Here is a 13,798-nt window from a genome sequence, read left to right as displayed (position 1 = left end):
TCAAACGCTTGATGTGGATAGATGTGTTGAAATAGATATAATGACAAAAACAGTAAAGAACACAGTAAATTATAGTGGTTCGGCCCCAAGAACTGGTAATGACCTACGTCCACTTAAGCTATTATTGATATGAGCTCTCAAAGAAGTGATCAAAGAACTAGGGTTCTCTGAGTTTCACAAGCCTGAGAGAGATAAACAATACAATCGTAATACAATAGCTCTAATTCTCTTGTAAATGTATAGCTTCAATCAACCAAAAGCCAAAAGTCCCTCCCTTGAGCTATTTCTCTCTATTAATAGGCTCAAGGAGGATTACATGAATTTGTTACAGATATTCTCTCCTAATTAATCGGATAATCAAGAATCATAGGAGATAATCTCATAATTGATTATGATTTACCCAAGATCATCTTGAAATATGCAGAATGTACGACCATGCTGGTCATAAAGAAACTTCAAATGTTACGCAAGGAGAATCTTACTGGTCGATGGTCGAACAGAACTTCTGCCAAGTGTCAGCCATGTGTTTAAAAACGTCTGCCACGTCACCCGTGCCTGATTGTTGGATAACACTGATATTTTAAGATAAAGTTAACTTTGAATTGACTAATATCTTCTTAGGGTAAATATATTATCTTAAATATTAATGAAATAAACAAATGAGAAAATCATGGAATGAGAGAGAGTGGCTCATGCCACAATCATTGCATAGTGAGTTTGTGGCGCCATTCTCAGGGATTCTTATCCCTGAGAAAATCAGTGATACTTTTAGAATATACGTTTAGGAAGTTGTCTTTGACTATCACACTCTCTCAAGAAAAAAATGATAGAATTTCCTAAACTTAAAATTATAGAGTTTTCTATAGCCTCTCTCTTCTCCATCATCTCTAGATCTCATGTGTTGGGTACATCTAGAGAGTCTAAATCAACATTTGAATCCTACATGGCCACACATGTCTTTGTGTGTTTGAGGATTAGCTTGGAAGGCTAAGGTCTAAGCTTTCAGAAAGAATAGGAAGATCATTGATTTATACGAAAAGATTCAAGGAAAGTTGATAGGCTACATGTGGTAATCTCTATTTCTTGTAAGTGTTATTTGATCCTAGCAAACATTAATAAGTTTTTAAAAGATTATATTATGTTGCGTATTATTATTTTTCTCATTTAATACCAACAATTAGTACCAGAGCAGTCTACATTTATATATATATACATATATATTAAATGATGTGTGGGTTTCTTGCATTTGTTGTATATATGTTGATATGAATATTGAATGGGTGGATGTATTTTTTTTAATGTATGGTTGAATGATGGATCGTTAATTACATGATTTTATTGGGTTAGGAATTTGAATTTTATTTTTTCATGATCTTGTGTAAGCCATAAAGGGCATAAGATTTTTGTAATTTTATTTTATGAAATTTAAATTTGAAAAATCTATACACAAGAGAAAAAGGAGACTCGAACCTTGAGGCTCGAGCCTCTAGCAGCATGCACCAGCCCAGCTGCACGCCCCCGACTCGCACGCCCAGCATCCCTGGTCCAGCACCCTTGCGCCCTTGCGTCCTTATTGTCGAGCCACTGTGCCCCAGCTGCATCAACAGCCACCCGAGCCCTTGGGGCTCCTCCTCCATGCACCGACCCTAGAGATCTAGGGCACCAATCTTGGTGCCCAAGCTAGATCCTATTTTGTGCAAAATATCTTTTATTCAATTCATTTTAAAATGTTTGAATTTAAAAGGATAATTATCTTATTTTATTATTATTATAAAAATAAAATATATTTTAGTTTGTTAAGATCTTATATTAAGTTTAAATAATTACTTAAATTTATTTCTTGTAATTATTTAAATTCAACTAAATTAAAACGATTAAAAAAATGATTATTTAATTAAAAGTTAATTTTAATTAACTAAATTAATTAGAAAAATAGTTTCTAATTAAATATTTAGGTCTAATAAATTCCTAAGAATTATAAAGATTGGCCAATATGAGAAGAGAAGCATTCTTTGAGTCTTTCAAACAACTAAATGCCATTTTATAATTTTAATGTCTATTTTTTCAAAGGGTTGTAGATTTAGAATACCCAATACTACTTGGTTCATCATTTATTGTTTATTTATTTATTTAAATAAATGTTAATTAATGTTTGATTAATAACATGATCATGCATTAGTCAATTACATGTCATTCATGAAACCCCCACATAGTTTTGATTAATCAGGCATCTTTTAGAAACAAGATTATTTAGGATTGACCTAAGTGTTTATATGAATTGTTTCAGAGAAATCAATTGCATGTAAACTGCTAAGTCCTAAATTAGTTCAAACTTGGTAAATCACACCATAAAAAATGCAATAGTTGTTATAGGCCTTTAAGATAACTAACTTTATTTAAAAGTATTTTAGTAATGTGAGATGAATGTAATGGCTAATTATTGAGATCACATTAATTGTAGAAACAGAGTCTTTTATAATTAAATGTAGTTTGTGATTAATTACATTGATAGAATTATTAGCAAACTAGTAATTATTTTAAAATTAATTGATTAATTTTAATAAACACATTTATTCTAAAATAATAAGTGGGAGAAGGTGAACATCTGAATGTGACATGTGGTCCCCATTATTAGTACAATACCGTGAAATATGAATAGGGCCTCAAGGAGGCTTTGTTTCTGTCCCCCTAAGAAAGTTTCTAAACATAATAATACCAAGGTTGGCTTTTTACAAAGATAGGAAAGAGTGATTTATTTTAGGCTTGGCCGACCCTAAGACAGCACTCTCTAAATTAAGTCATTATTTATGAAATAATGGGTTACACTTACAAAGATAAAATTAAGCTTTTGCAGTGGATAATTGTATCTTGACCAAACCAGTGGTACTTTATTCTTAAAAGAAAACAGAAGAGTTAGTTTAAGTTTTAGATAACAAAGATAAGATTGTCTTATAAGCCATCTGAATATAACTTGATTGACCCTAAGGCGACACTTTATTTGTTGGGTAGTTTTATCGTGGAATAGTAAATGCTAAGTTTATGTGCTATAATTGTTGCATTCATGCATCATATTTACTTTCCAAATAATTTATATATTCTTTCAAATAGTAATACAATTGTATTTAATTTCTTTCAATAATGTTGAACGGGGGCAATCCATTACTGTTTTACTTCCACTTGAAAAACTTAATGGTGATAATTTTATAAAATGGTAATCGAATCTGAATTTAATGTTAATCTGTAAGAACCATAAATTTTTCTGAATTGAGGAATGTCTTGAAGAGCCTGCTGCAAATGCCCCGAAGAATATTCGGGACAAATATGATGCTTGGATTCATTCTAATAATAAGCCTAAGTGTTACATGCTTGTGAGCAGATAATGGAATCTCTTAAGGCCATGTTTGAGCAGCAATTTGATCAAAGTAAACATGAGGCTACTAGAACCTACATGACTACTAAGATGAAGAAGGGTGTTTATGTGCATGAACATGTCTTGAGCATGATCAACGTGATGCATGAAGAAAAACTACATGGGGTCATAATTGATGAGCATACACATGTAAGAATCATACTTGAATCGTTCACTCCTGCTTTCTCTGTGTTCACAACCAACTATATTATGAATAAGATAGAATTTAACATGACCCAGCTGTTGAATGAACTGTAGACATTTGAGTGTCTTAACAAAACCATAACCAAAGAGGCTGAGGCAAATGTGACAGAGGAGATCCTTCAACTTCTGAGGATAAAACCAAGAAAAGGAAGAAGAACAATGACAAGGGCAGAAGCAAGGGCAAGAAGTCCAAGAAAGGCAAGAAGGCTCCAAAATCCAAGGAGAACAAGAATGACCATAACTCCAAAAGAAGGAACCAATGGGAAAGTGATTCCAATGTGGAGTTGAAGGTCGTTGGAAGAGAAAATGTAAAAAGTATCTCGTTGAGCTGAAAAAGAAAGGTGAATTTAATTTACTTGTACTTGAATCTTGTATAGTGGAAGTCGACATATCATACTAGGTTTTCGATTCATGAGCCACTAACCATGTTTGTTCTTCTATGTCTATACTTGAGTCGTCAAGGGAACTTTCTGATGGCGAGGTGAGTGTGCGAGTTGGAAGTCGTGCACTCGTTTCAGCAAGAGCAAAAGGAATAGTCTGTTTATTTTTTTGAAACAATTATCTTATTTTGAATAATTTATATTTTATTCCTACACTTTCTAGAAACTTAGTTTCCTCATCTATGTTCCATAAACAATCTTTTGATATATCAAAGAATTGTTTCAAAAATTTGTGAAGCAGAACATACAAACGAACTATATATGCTCAAGCCAAATGAATGAGAGCTAAATAACTCGAAATTATTTAAAGTAACTAAACTGAAAGGAAACAAAAGACCAAAGATTTCAAATGAGGATGACACATATCTTTGACTTCTTAGACTTGATCATATTGGACTAGATAGGATAAACCGGTTAACAAAAGATGGAACATTGAGAGAACTAAGAGTTGGAACTCTTCTGGTTTGTGAGTCTTGTTTAGACGGCAAAATGACCAAATGTCCTTTCTCAGTAAAATGAAAGAGAGCTAAAGAGCCTTTAGAGCTTATACACAACGATGTATATGGTCCAATCAACAGATAATCTAGAGGTGGATATGAGTAGTTCGTCACCTTGAATGATGATTACTTGGAATATGGTCATACTTGCCTAATGCTTAGGAAGTTTGAAACCTTTGGTGAGTTTAAAACTTCAAAGATGAGGCTGAGAAGCAGTTAGGTAAGACTCTTAAAATACTTCGATCAGATCGAGGTGGTGAATAGTTGGATTTAGATCACCACAACAAAATGGTGTTTCAGGAAGAAGAAACGAGACCTTGCTAGACATGGTCATGTCTATGTTAAGCTACTCTTCACTTCCTCTCTCATTCTAGGGATATGCATGTTGGGGTTTTATGCCCTAATTAAAACCCAATTTCTTTGTAATCTAATTTTATTATAAATAAAAGAATAGAAATCGTTTTTTGACTTGGTCAATCACTTTGCTCACATATTTTATATTCATGATTATTTGTTTAATATAAACTTCAATTAAATCCCGAGCATATAGCTAATAATATTTACAGTGACGTAATCACAGTGGAATATAAATATGATTATATGTTCAAATTAAGTTAGTCCTTAGATTAGTCAGTGCACATGATTTACACTGACTTGTCAATCTATGATATGATCTACATACACATTGTAGTGTTACGATCTTTCCAGAACATTAGCAAAGTAGATAAGATCGGATGCATTTGTTACATCAGACTGGACCGACATTGACAGTAGATAGGATAAGTAAACATACCATTATTATCTATTCTAGTTGATCATAGGTCAGTTCAATCTCAATTCTGAGTGGTTAGGATTCTAAGTGATTGTATTAAATGAGTTCTTTGACTTGTTCGTTACCAACTTACCCTACGAACTAGCCCATACTAACATCTTGGGAACTCGGTAGTATAATTGAGTGGGAGTGTTAATCATAGACATGAACATCTATAGCTTCTGATGAAGAAGTAAAACGATAGTTTCCTTTAAGTTTGGTTCAAGGTGTTAAATGATAGAGATCTCATTTCAGTAATTCATATTTGTTTGCATAAATATCATTTAAAAGGAACTAAGTGTTTTAAGGATAAAATACAATGAGGGGTAAAACGATATTTTTAATCCCATCTCATTGTAGACCGTCTATAGAGGATTGAGTGACAATTATGGTTGTAACAACGGATAATTAATAATGTATCTACATTTATTATAGAGTGTTCTATGAATTCAAGAGAGCAATTATGAGTCTTTAGTGGAGTCACGAGGAATTAATAAGCTAGAAAATTTATTTGTTAAATTTATGATAACTTATTGCAGCTTGATTTCATAGGGCCATGGTACCCACTGTACCTTGGATAAAATCATATAGCTAGTCTTTATTTAATTTATTTAATTATCAATTATAATTATCTAAGTTGACCATGTCAATTTTGGATAGTTTCACAAAGTCCTGCAATTTAGTGAAGAAAAGAGATTTTAGAGGAGATTTATTAATTAAGAAAAATTTGTGTCTAAATTAATAAATAAGTTTAAATAAAGGTTCAAATTATAAATAATTAATTTGATAAAGGATTTAAATAATTATTTGATTAATTAATCAATACAAAATAATATAGGTCTTGATTTTAAGTCCAACAGGCTTATAATTAAATGAGAAATTTCACATGCATAAAGCCCATGAGAATTTCGACCTAATAGCTGATATTATCTATTATTTTATTATTTTAATTAAAATAAATGACCTAATTGAGTCTATAAAAGGAATGCTAAGTGAGAGTTGAAATCAGATTTTTCAATCACTTGTGTTGAGAAGATCAGAAGATCTATTCTTGATGCCCTAGGTTTTAGATTCTCTCTACAGCATAAGTCATTTTCTAAGGCTCAATATTCTCTTCTATTCTTCTTCTCTTTGTATCTATCTCATGTATTGAGAATTGCCCACTCTAGTCTAGGTGATTCTTAGGATACTTTGGAAGACTATGAAGAAATTTGAAGATCAGATCAGTTTCTTGGTGATACCATGCGTCAGAAAGGATTCAAGGGTTAGAGAAAGTGAAGGAATGACTAATACATTCTGCTGCATAGAATGTAAGTGTTCTTATAATTATCTCTGTTTAAATTCAATTATAAAAACATATCTAGGTTATCTTATATTAATGTGTTTAATATATGATTTACATGAAAATAATTAAGATCTTGTATAAGTTTTCCCAACAACTAGCCTCAGCGCCTTTGATAATCTTTATTTTCATGCATGAACATGGCAAAAATTGAATTATTTGATGTGTTGAATAATTGGATGGATTTCATGTTTTTTATGAAGCATATTGATTATTATGTGATTATTATCAAATTTTGGTTATTTTGTTGGTTTTCTATGCAATAATTTTTATAAATGTTTTATTTGATATAAAACATGGTAAAAATTATTTAGAAAACATTTTGGATTGTAAAATTACACAAAATTTTATTGAATTTTTTTTTCGGGCTCTCGTCACGACCTGCCATAAATTTTTCCTTAAATTTTTCGGGTTTTGGCTGCGACCTATGATAAATTTTTTCTTAAACTTTTGAGATCTAGCCGCCACCACCTTTTCACTAGTCGCGACCTGCAATAAAAAAAAATTAAAATTCGAATTTTTTAATGGGTTAATATAAAAATATCATGTTTTTCTATTATTTAAAATATCTTTTTTGAAATACGATATTTTTGTTGTTTTATCTATTAAAAAATAGATATTGAAATTCTGTTTTTAGTAATTACCAAATTAATTAAACTGCGGAATGGAAATTAATTGTTTAAACAGATAGCAGTTATGTTGGAACAAAATCCGAACTTGTCACGACAGAACTGAACACAATAAATAGACAGTGCAAAAATTAAAGAACACAGTGAATTTTTACAAGGTTCAGAAACCCTTTCGGATAACCTACTCCTTGGGGCCACACCCAGAGAATAAACCAATTAGTAAAGAAACAAAGTGTACAAAAGCATTGACTTAAACAATGTAAGACTCCCTCTTAAACTATTGTCGCAATCTTGTTGTACTCTTCTCAACGAATCTGGTTTGAAGAAACGCTGATTCTCTTGAACTCCCTTCAAAGAATAGCGAGTGCACACTTCCTCCCAAAGTGAGACTTAGATAGAATCCTCTCCCGAAGATCCTTATGAACACGTTCACAATAGACACTATCTGATTACAATGGACTAGATAGATATCCACAGGTACACTCAGCACTCTCACAAAGATTAAGGTGAACAAACTTAATCTTTACAAATAAACACACTCTTCAAAATAACATAATGTTTACAAATATTCAAAATGGAAGAGGTGAAAATTCCAAAGGCCTTGGAAAGGTATTTATAGGTAGGGAAATCGTCCAAGGCCATGATTTTCTGGTATCTTTGAAATCAATTTTCGAATTCCTTTTATTTAGGAAATTAGCCAGCCAGATGCATTCTGTGTCAACAGAAAAGAAAACTGATGAGTCAGCAAGGAAATCAGTCTCATCTGGCAAAACGAACATGGTCATTTCTTTTGACCATGTTCATTTTCGATATCAACTTAATTCCAGAATAGACATAATCCCACATAATCCCTAAAAATAATCTTAAGATATTTGCACAATATATTTTTACCAAAAATTGATTATTTGAGATAAATAAGGCAACAAATATATTCACACTTAAAGATCTTTTCACTTTACAAAATCAGCTGAAAATATTGCTAGTAAAACCGAAAATCAATATGGAGATATGCTACTGATTTTTCTTTAAACAATTAAAATATTTGGTCTAAATTAAAGTTTAGCCAAAAAAGGATTTTACAATCTCCCCCTTTGGCAACTTGATAGACAAGAATATTTTAAGTGTTTATTTTGAAAGATCCTGCAAGACAAGACAGGTTAGAGCAAATAGCAAAATAGCAATGGATTGCTCCCCCTGCGAAATTTATCACAAATGTAACAAGGATAAAAAATTAAAGCATGACTCCCCCTGCGAAAAGCATTTCAAATGTAACAAGAACCAGTAGTTTAAAACAGGATAAACTAATCAAAATGAACCATAATTACTCCCCCTTGTTGTCTAGCAAGAAGCCAAAGGAGTAACCCAAAAACAAAAAGACACTAAGAAAGCGTTCTTTTACAATTTATTGAAAATGAAAAGAGCAAAATAAAACTAAAAGGACTCAGTTGGAAGGACCCGCTACAAAGTGAGACATCATGGTTGAGAGACAACTCTTGAGGCCGAACACTTCTGTTTGAACAGATTCCAGAGTGGCCTTGACACCAGCGAGTTCAGCAGCAACAGAATCAGCATCGCCAGCCTTGAGAGCAATCCCTTTAGTTTCCTTAACAGATGATGGTTCCTTCTTGAGTTTGTAGTCTGCACCGGCAGTAGGAGGAGTCAAGATTTCATATTCCAAACGAAGAGGCTTTTGAGAATCAAGCAACTTGTGGATCAAATGAGGAAACACCAAATATTGGCCTTTCTTTTTGGCATTTCCTAAGGCAGTGATCTGGTCAAAAATGAGAGAGGCAAGATCAACTTGGAGACCAGTTCCGACTTTGTACAGAAAGAAGGCCATTTCAAAAGTAATGGTGGAAGTATGAGTAGTTGGAATCCAATTGTTGGTGGCAAATTTGTGAAGCACAGCATAGTAATGAGTAAGGTCGGTTACTTTGAGTACCGAGTGAGGTTCCCAAACCATATTTTGTCCTACCAACTCCTATAGCACCTTATCTTTGTTGAAATCCATAGCAACATTGTCAACAGAAGGGGGCAAATTGAGAACAAATTTCAGCAGCATTGAACAAATACCAAGTCCCTCGGACATAAACTTATCCAAACATAAAAGATTTTCTATCAAATAGATCATCATTGAGATTTGCATAGAATTCTTGAACAACTCTAGGAACAAAACCATCCAGCCTGGTCAAAGAACCTAACCACCCCCGATCCTCAATATTTTTAATGACCCCAAACACTCGTTGGGCAGAAAATGAAAAAAGTTTCTCATAGATAAAATCACGATGCACATAATGCTTCATATTTTTCTCATTGTCATTGAAACAAAAATTAAAAGAGTGAGCCTTAAAGGAAGAACCTGGAGAAACTTTGGGACCCAAAGGAGACGAGGTGCGAATCTTAGGAATTTTCACAGATTTCTTGGACTTAGGTGAAATAGGAGGGTCTTCTGATGGGTCAGATTCTTCTTCAGAGCCAACATTTTCTTCAAGAGAGGGATCGTCTTCAAGGGGATCTTCATCAGAGGGAACACAATCTGAAGAAGGGTCAGTTTCAGAAGAAGAACAAGGTGGAGGAATTTTCTTTACCTTCGACCGAAACTTGGAACGTGGAGTAGAACCCACGAGAGACGAAGCCTTTGGCGTGGAATCAGAAGGATCAGGCCCTTTGGATCGAGGAGATTTTCGAGAAGAGGAGACCTGGAACCAACCTTTGCTTTTATTCTTGGGTGCTAGCACATCAGGTGACTCTGAGGAATCAGAATGGGTTTTGGCAGGATCATGGTCATGATCAGAGACATCATTTGATGGAGAAGCTCGGCCCCTTTTGGAAGACCCAGGGACAGAGGCGAGCGGAGCCGCCGTTGATGGAGGATTAGATGGAACTTTGGGGGCTTCAAGGTCTGGAATGACCACGGCTTTGCTCGTGGTGATGGAACCATCAATGTGGATGGGATGAGACAAAGTACTCTTCTGAGCTTTCTTCTTGGTGAGGGATGGAGATGCAGTCAACGAACCAGCCACTGCCTTGACAGACCGAGAGCCACTTCCTCTGGTTCTCACCATTGTTGCACGAGGATGAGAGAAAACTGTCAAAGAAAAATAAGGAACCAGAAAAAGGAGAATGGAGACGGTTAAAGTATTGGTCCCAAGGATATCCAAATAAATAAAGAAAGGGGAAGGTAGGGATTTGATCCTTAATTCCTTTATTTGAATATTAAAAGGGATAAACACTTTTGGAAAGTACCAACCAAATATCTCAATAATAACTGCCAACAATAGTGCACGACACAAAATTGGGAAACAAGCCAAAAATGGAAACTTTTAATCTTAATAAAATATGAGATAAGGACAAAAACAATCAAGATACAACATACCCTTTTTGACATACTCAGATTCGATTTCCCTCAAAAAGAAATATATATATTAGTATTTTTTTTTTTTATATTATATTAAGTAATATAACCGAATGTACCAAAAAAATATCCCATTTTTTATTAGTGCTCATTGTCTTCGTGCCCTTGCATGTGGAGAAAGAAACAATCATTATATCAAAACACATCTTTACTATAAGGTTTAGAAAATATATTTAATATAAATCATGCTTTTATTTTTCAAAATAAAATATCACAAAACATTTACTCCAAGCACAAAAAATGTTTCACTCAAATCAATCAGTGTGTATGAGACTTACAAATTTTGTCAAACAGTATATCTTAAGCATTTGTGTGTAATTGTGAAAGCAGAGATCATTGCCCTGTATGGAAATTTTTAGCCTTTTTCAGGGACATTGCCCTATGTGGCAATTTTTAGCCTTTTTCTCAATGAGTACCCAAATTAGACGCTTTCACACTACACTGAAGGCTGTTTTTAACAGTGGTAGAGTATCTTCTACATAATTGTTAGTTACATAGTTCCAACTTACTCAAGGTTAAGCAATTTACACAACAGTGTAGGTATCTCTATTATAAGATGGAGCTTGAAATACTTTTCAAGGATCAAATGCTCACACACAAAAACACAGATTGAATTGAAGCATTATTAATTGGAGGGACTATTTGTTTTTTTGAATTTTATTTTAAAGAAAAATAGCATGAAATATATTAACTATAATTTCTAACCTGAAGTAAAAATATATTTTGACATAATGATTGAGACTTTTTCGGTGAGCAAGGACAAGGAGACATCACACAACTTTTTCAAGCACAGGGATAAGGTACAACACAAATCAAATTAATTGGGACAAACCCCCAAGGATTTCCTGAGGGAATCAAACCTGACTGTATCAAGGGCTTTTGTAAAAATATCTGCAATTTGTTTGTCAGTCTCAATATATTCTAAGATCAAAGTTTTATTTTCAACGAGTTCCCTAATAAAATGATGACGAATGTCAATGTGTTTAGTGCGAGAGTGTTGAGCAGGATTTTTTGAGATATTAATAGCACTAGTGTTATCACAGAAAATAGTCAAAGTTTTAAGATCAAACCCATAATCTGTCATCATTTGTTTCATCCACAATAATTGTGTACAACAGCTGCCTAAAGCTATGTACTCGGCCTCAGCAGTAGACAGAGAGATTGAATTTTGTTTCTTGCTATGCCAAGAAACCAGATTGTTTCCCAGATAAAAACATCCACCACTTGTACTTTTTCGGTCATCTGCATTGCCTGCCCAATCTGCATCACTAAAACAAACAAGGTTAGAGTTTGGTTCCTTTGAGTACCAAATTCCATATTCCTGAGTACCATTTACATAACGAATGATTCACTTTACAGCTGTCACATGTGATTCCATAGGATCGTCTTGATATCGAGCACATACCCCCACACTGTAGCTTATATCAGGACGACTGGCTGTGAGATACAGAAGACTTCCAATCATGCTTCTGTACAATGTTGGATCTACTTTAACGCCATTTTCATCCTTGGTTAGTTTGACTGTGGTTCCCATTGGTGTTTTGGCGTGTTTGGCAGACTCCATCCCAAATTTCTTGACCAAATTTTTTGCATACTTACTTTGAGAAATCAAGGTTCCATCTTCTGATTGTGTGACTTGCAAACCTAGAAAATAGGTTAACTCACCTACCATGCTCATTTCAAGCTCATTCGTCATTTGTTTGACAAATTCCTGCACTAAAGTGTTAGAAGTAGGGCCAAAAACAATATCCTCAACATAGATTTGAGCAATAACAATATCAGAATCAACATTTTTGATGAAAAGAGTTTTATCTACTCCTCCTCTTTTATACCCATTTGAAACAAGGAATTGAGTCAATCTTTCATACCAAGCTCAAGGAGCCTGTTTAAGACCATTGAGAGCCTTTTTAAGTTGAAAAACGTGAGTTGGATTATGTGGATCTTCAAATCCTTTTGGTTGTTGAACAAAAGCTTCGTCATTCAAATTTCCATTTAAAAATGCAGATTTAACATCCATTTGAAAAAGTTTGAATCCAACGACACAAGCAACAGCCAATAGCAATCTTATTAACTCAAGTCTTGTGACAGGTGCAAAGGTTTCATCAAAATCAACTCCTTCAATTTGAGTATACCCCTGCGCAACTAGCCTAGCTTTATTTCTTATTATTGTACCAAATTCATCAGTTTTATTTTTGAAAATCCATTTGGTACCAATAACATTTGTATGATTTGGCCTAGGAACAAGAGTCCATACCTCATTTCTTGTGAATTGTTCCAATTCTTCTTGCATTGCTTTTATCCATGACTCATCATTCAAGGCTTCTTTCACATTTTTTGGTTCAAAGCTGGATGTAAAGCAAACGAATTGAACCAAATTCACATACCTTTTTCTTGTTACCATGCTTTCTTCAATATCACCAAGAATGAGATCTGAAGGATGATTATTTTTTATTCTGGCAGAAGGTTCTCTCTGTATTGAATCTGTGATGACACTACAACAATATTGAGTATATATTACATTAAAGAATAGCATATTTTTAAAAGTGCAATTATTAATGGGGGGATTAAAATTTTTGGCGCCATATGACTAAAATCCCAGGCGGCAAAATGAATTTCTGCCAAATTCCCTTTCTCTCAGATTTTCTCTCAGCCTTTCTCTAAGTTACTCTTTCTCTCAGCCTCCATCTCTCACTCACGAAGCCCTCTCCGCCCTCACGAAGACTCACCGCCCTCAACTCATCTCTGCCTCACCGCCCTCAACTCATCTCTGCCTCACCACCCTCATCGCCCTCACGAAGTCTCTCCGCCCTCAACTCATCTCTGCCTCACGAAGACTCGCTCCAGAGTCGAGCTCTTTCTCTGCCTCACGAAGTCACGCTCCAGAGTGGAGCTTCTCTGCCTCACGAGTTCTCTGCCTCACGCCCACGTAACTTTACAGCAAGAGATAGATTTACTAAAGGTACTGATTTCCCATGGATCCTTAGTATCGATAATGATCAAGAAATTACATGATGGTTGTACTTATTACATTTTTTTATATCCTCTATAAAT

General features: G+C 34.1%; 1 protein-coding gene across 1 annotated transcript; it reads right to left on the bottom strand.

The window, feature by feature from the left end:
* Window positions 1–12,095: 12,095 nt before the first annotated feature.
* LOC133824819 (uncharacterized mitochondrial protein AtMg00810-like) lies at window positions 12,096–13,148 on the bottom strand. The gene is made up of 2 exons (XM_062257793.1): window positions 13,132–13,148; window positions 12,096–12,606 (listed from the first exon to the last, which is right to left on the bottom strand). Exons 1-2 carry the CDS (start codon window positions 13,146–13,148, stop codon window positions 12,096–12,098), a joined length of 528 nt encoding a protein of 175 aa, XP_062113777.1.
* Window positions 13,149–13,798: the final 650 nt, after the last annotated feature.

This window comes from Humulus lupulus, chromosome 3 (assembly GCF_963169125.1).
Source record: "Humulus lupulus chromosome 3, drHumLupu1.1, whole genome shotgun sequence".
Classification (NCBI taxonomy): domain Eukaryota; kingdom Viridiplantae; phylum Streptophyta; class Magnoliopsida; order Rosales; family Cannabaceae; genus Humulus; species Humulus lupulus.
The sequence above is the reverse complement of the archived record's forward strand: the minus strand, read 5'-3'. Positions and strand labels throughout refer to the sequence as shown.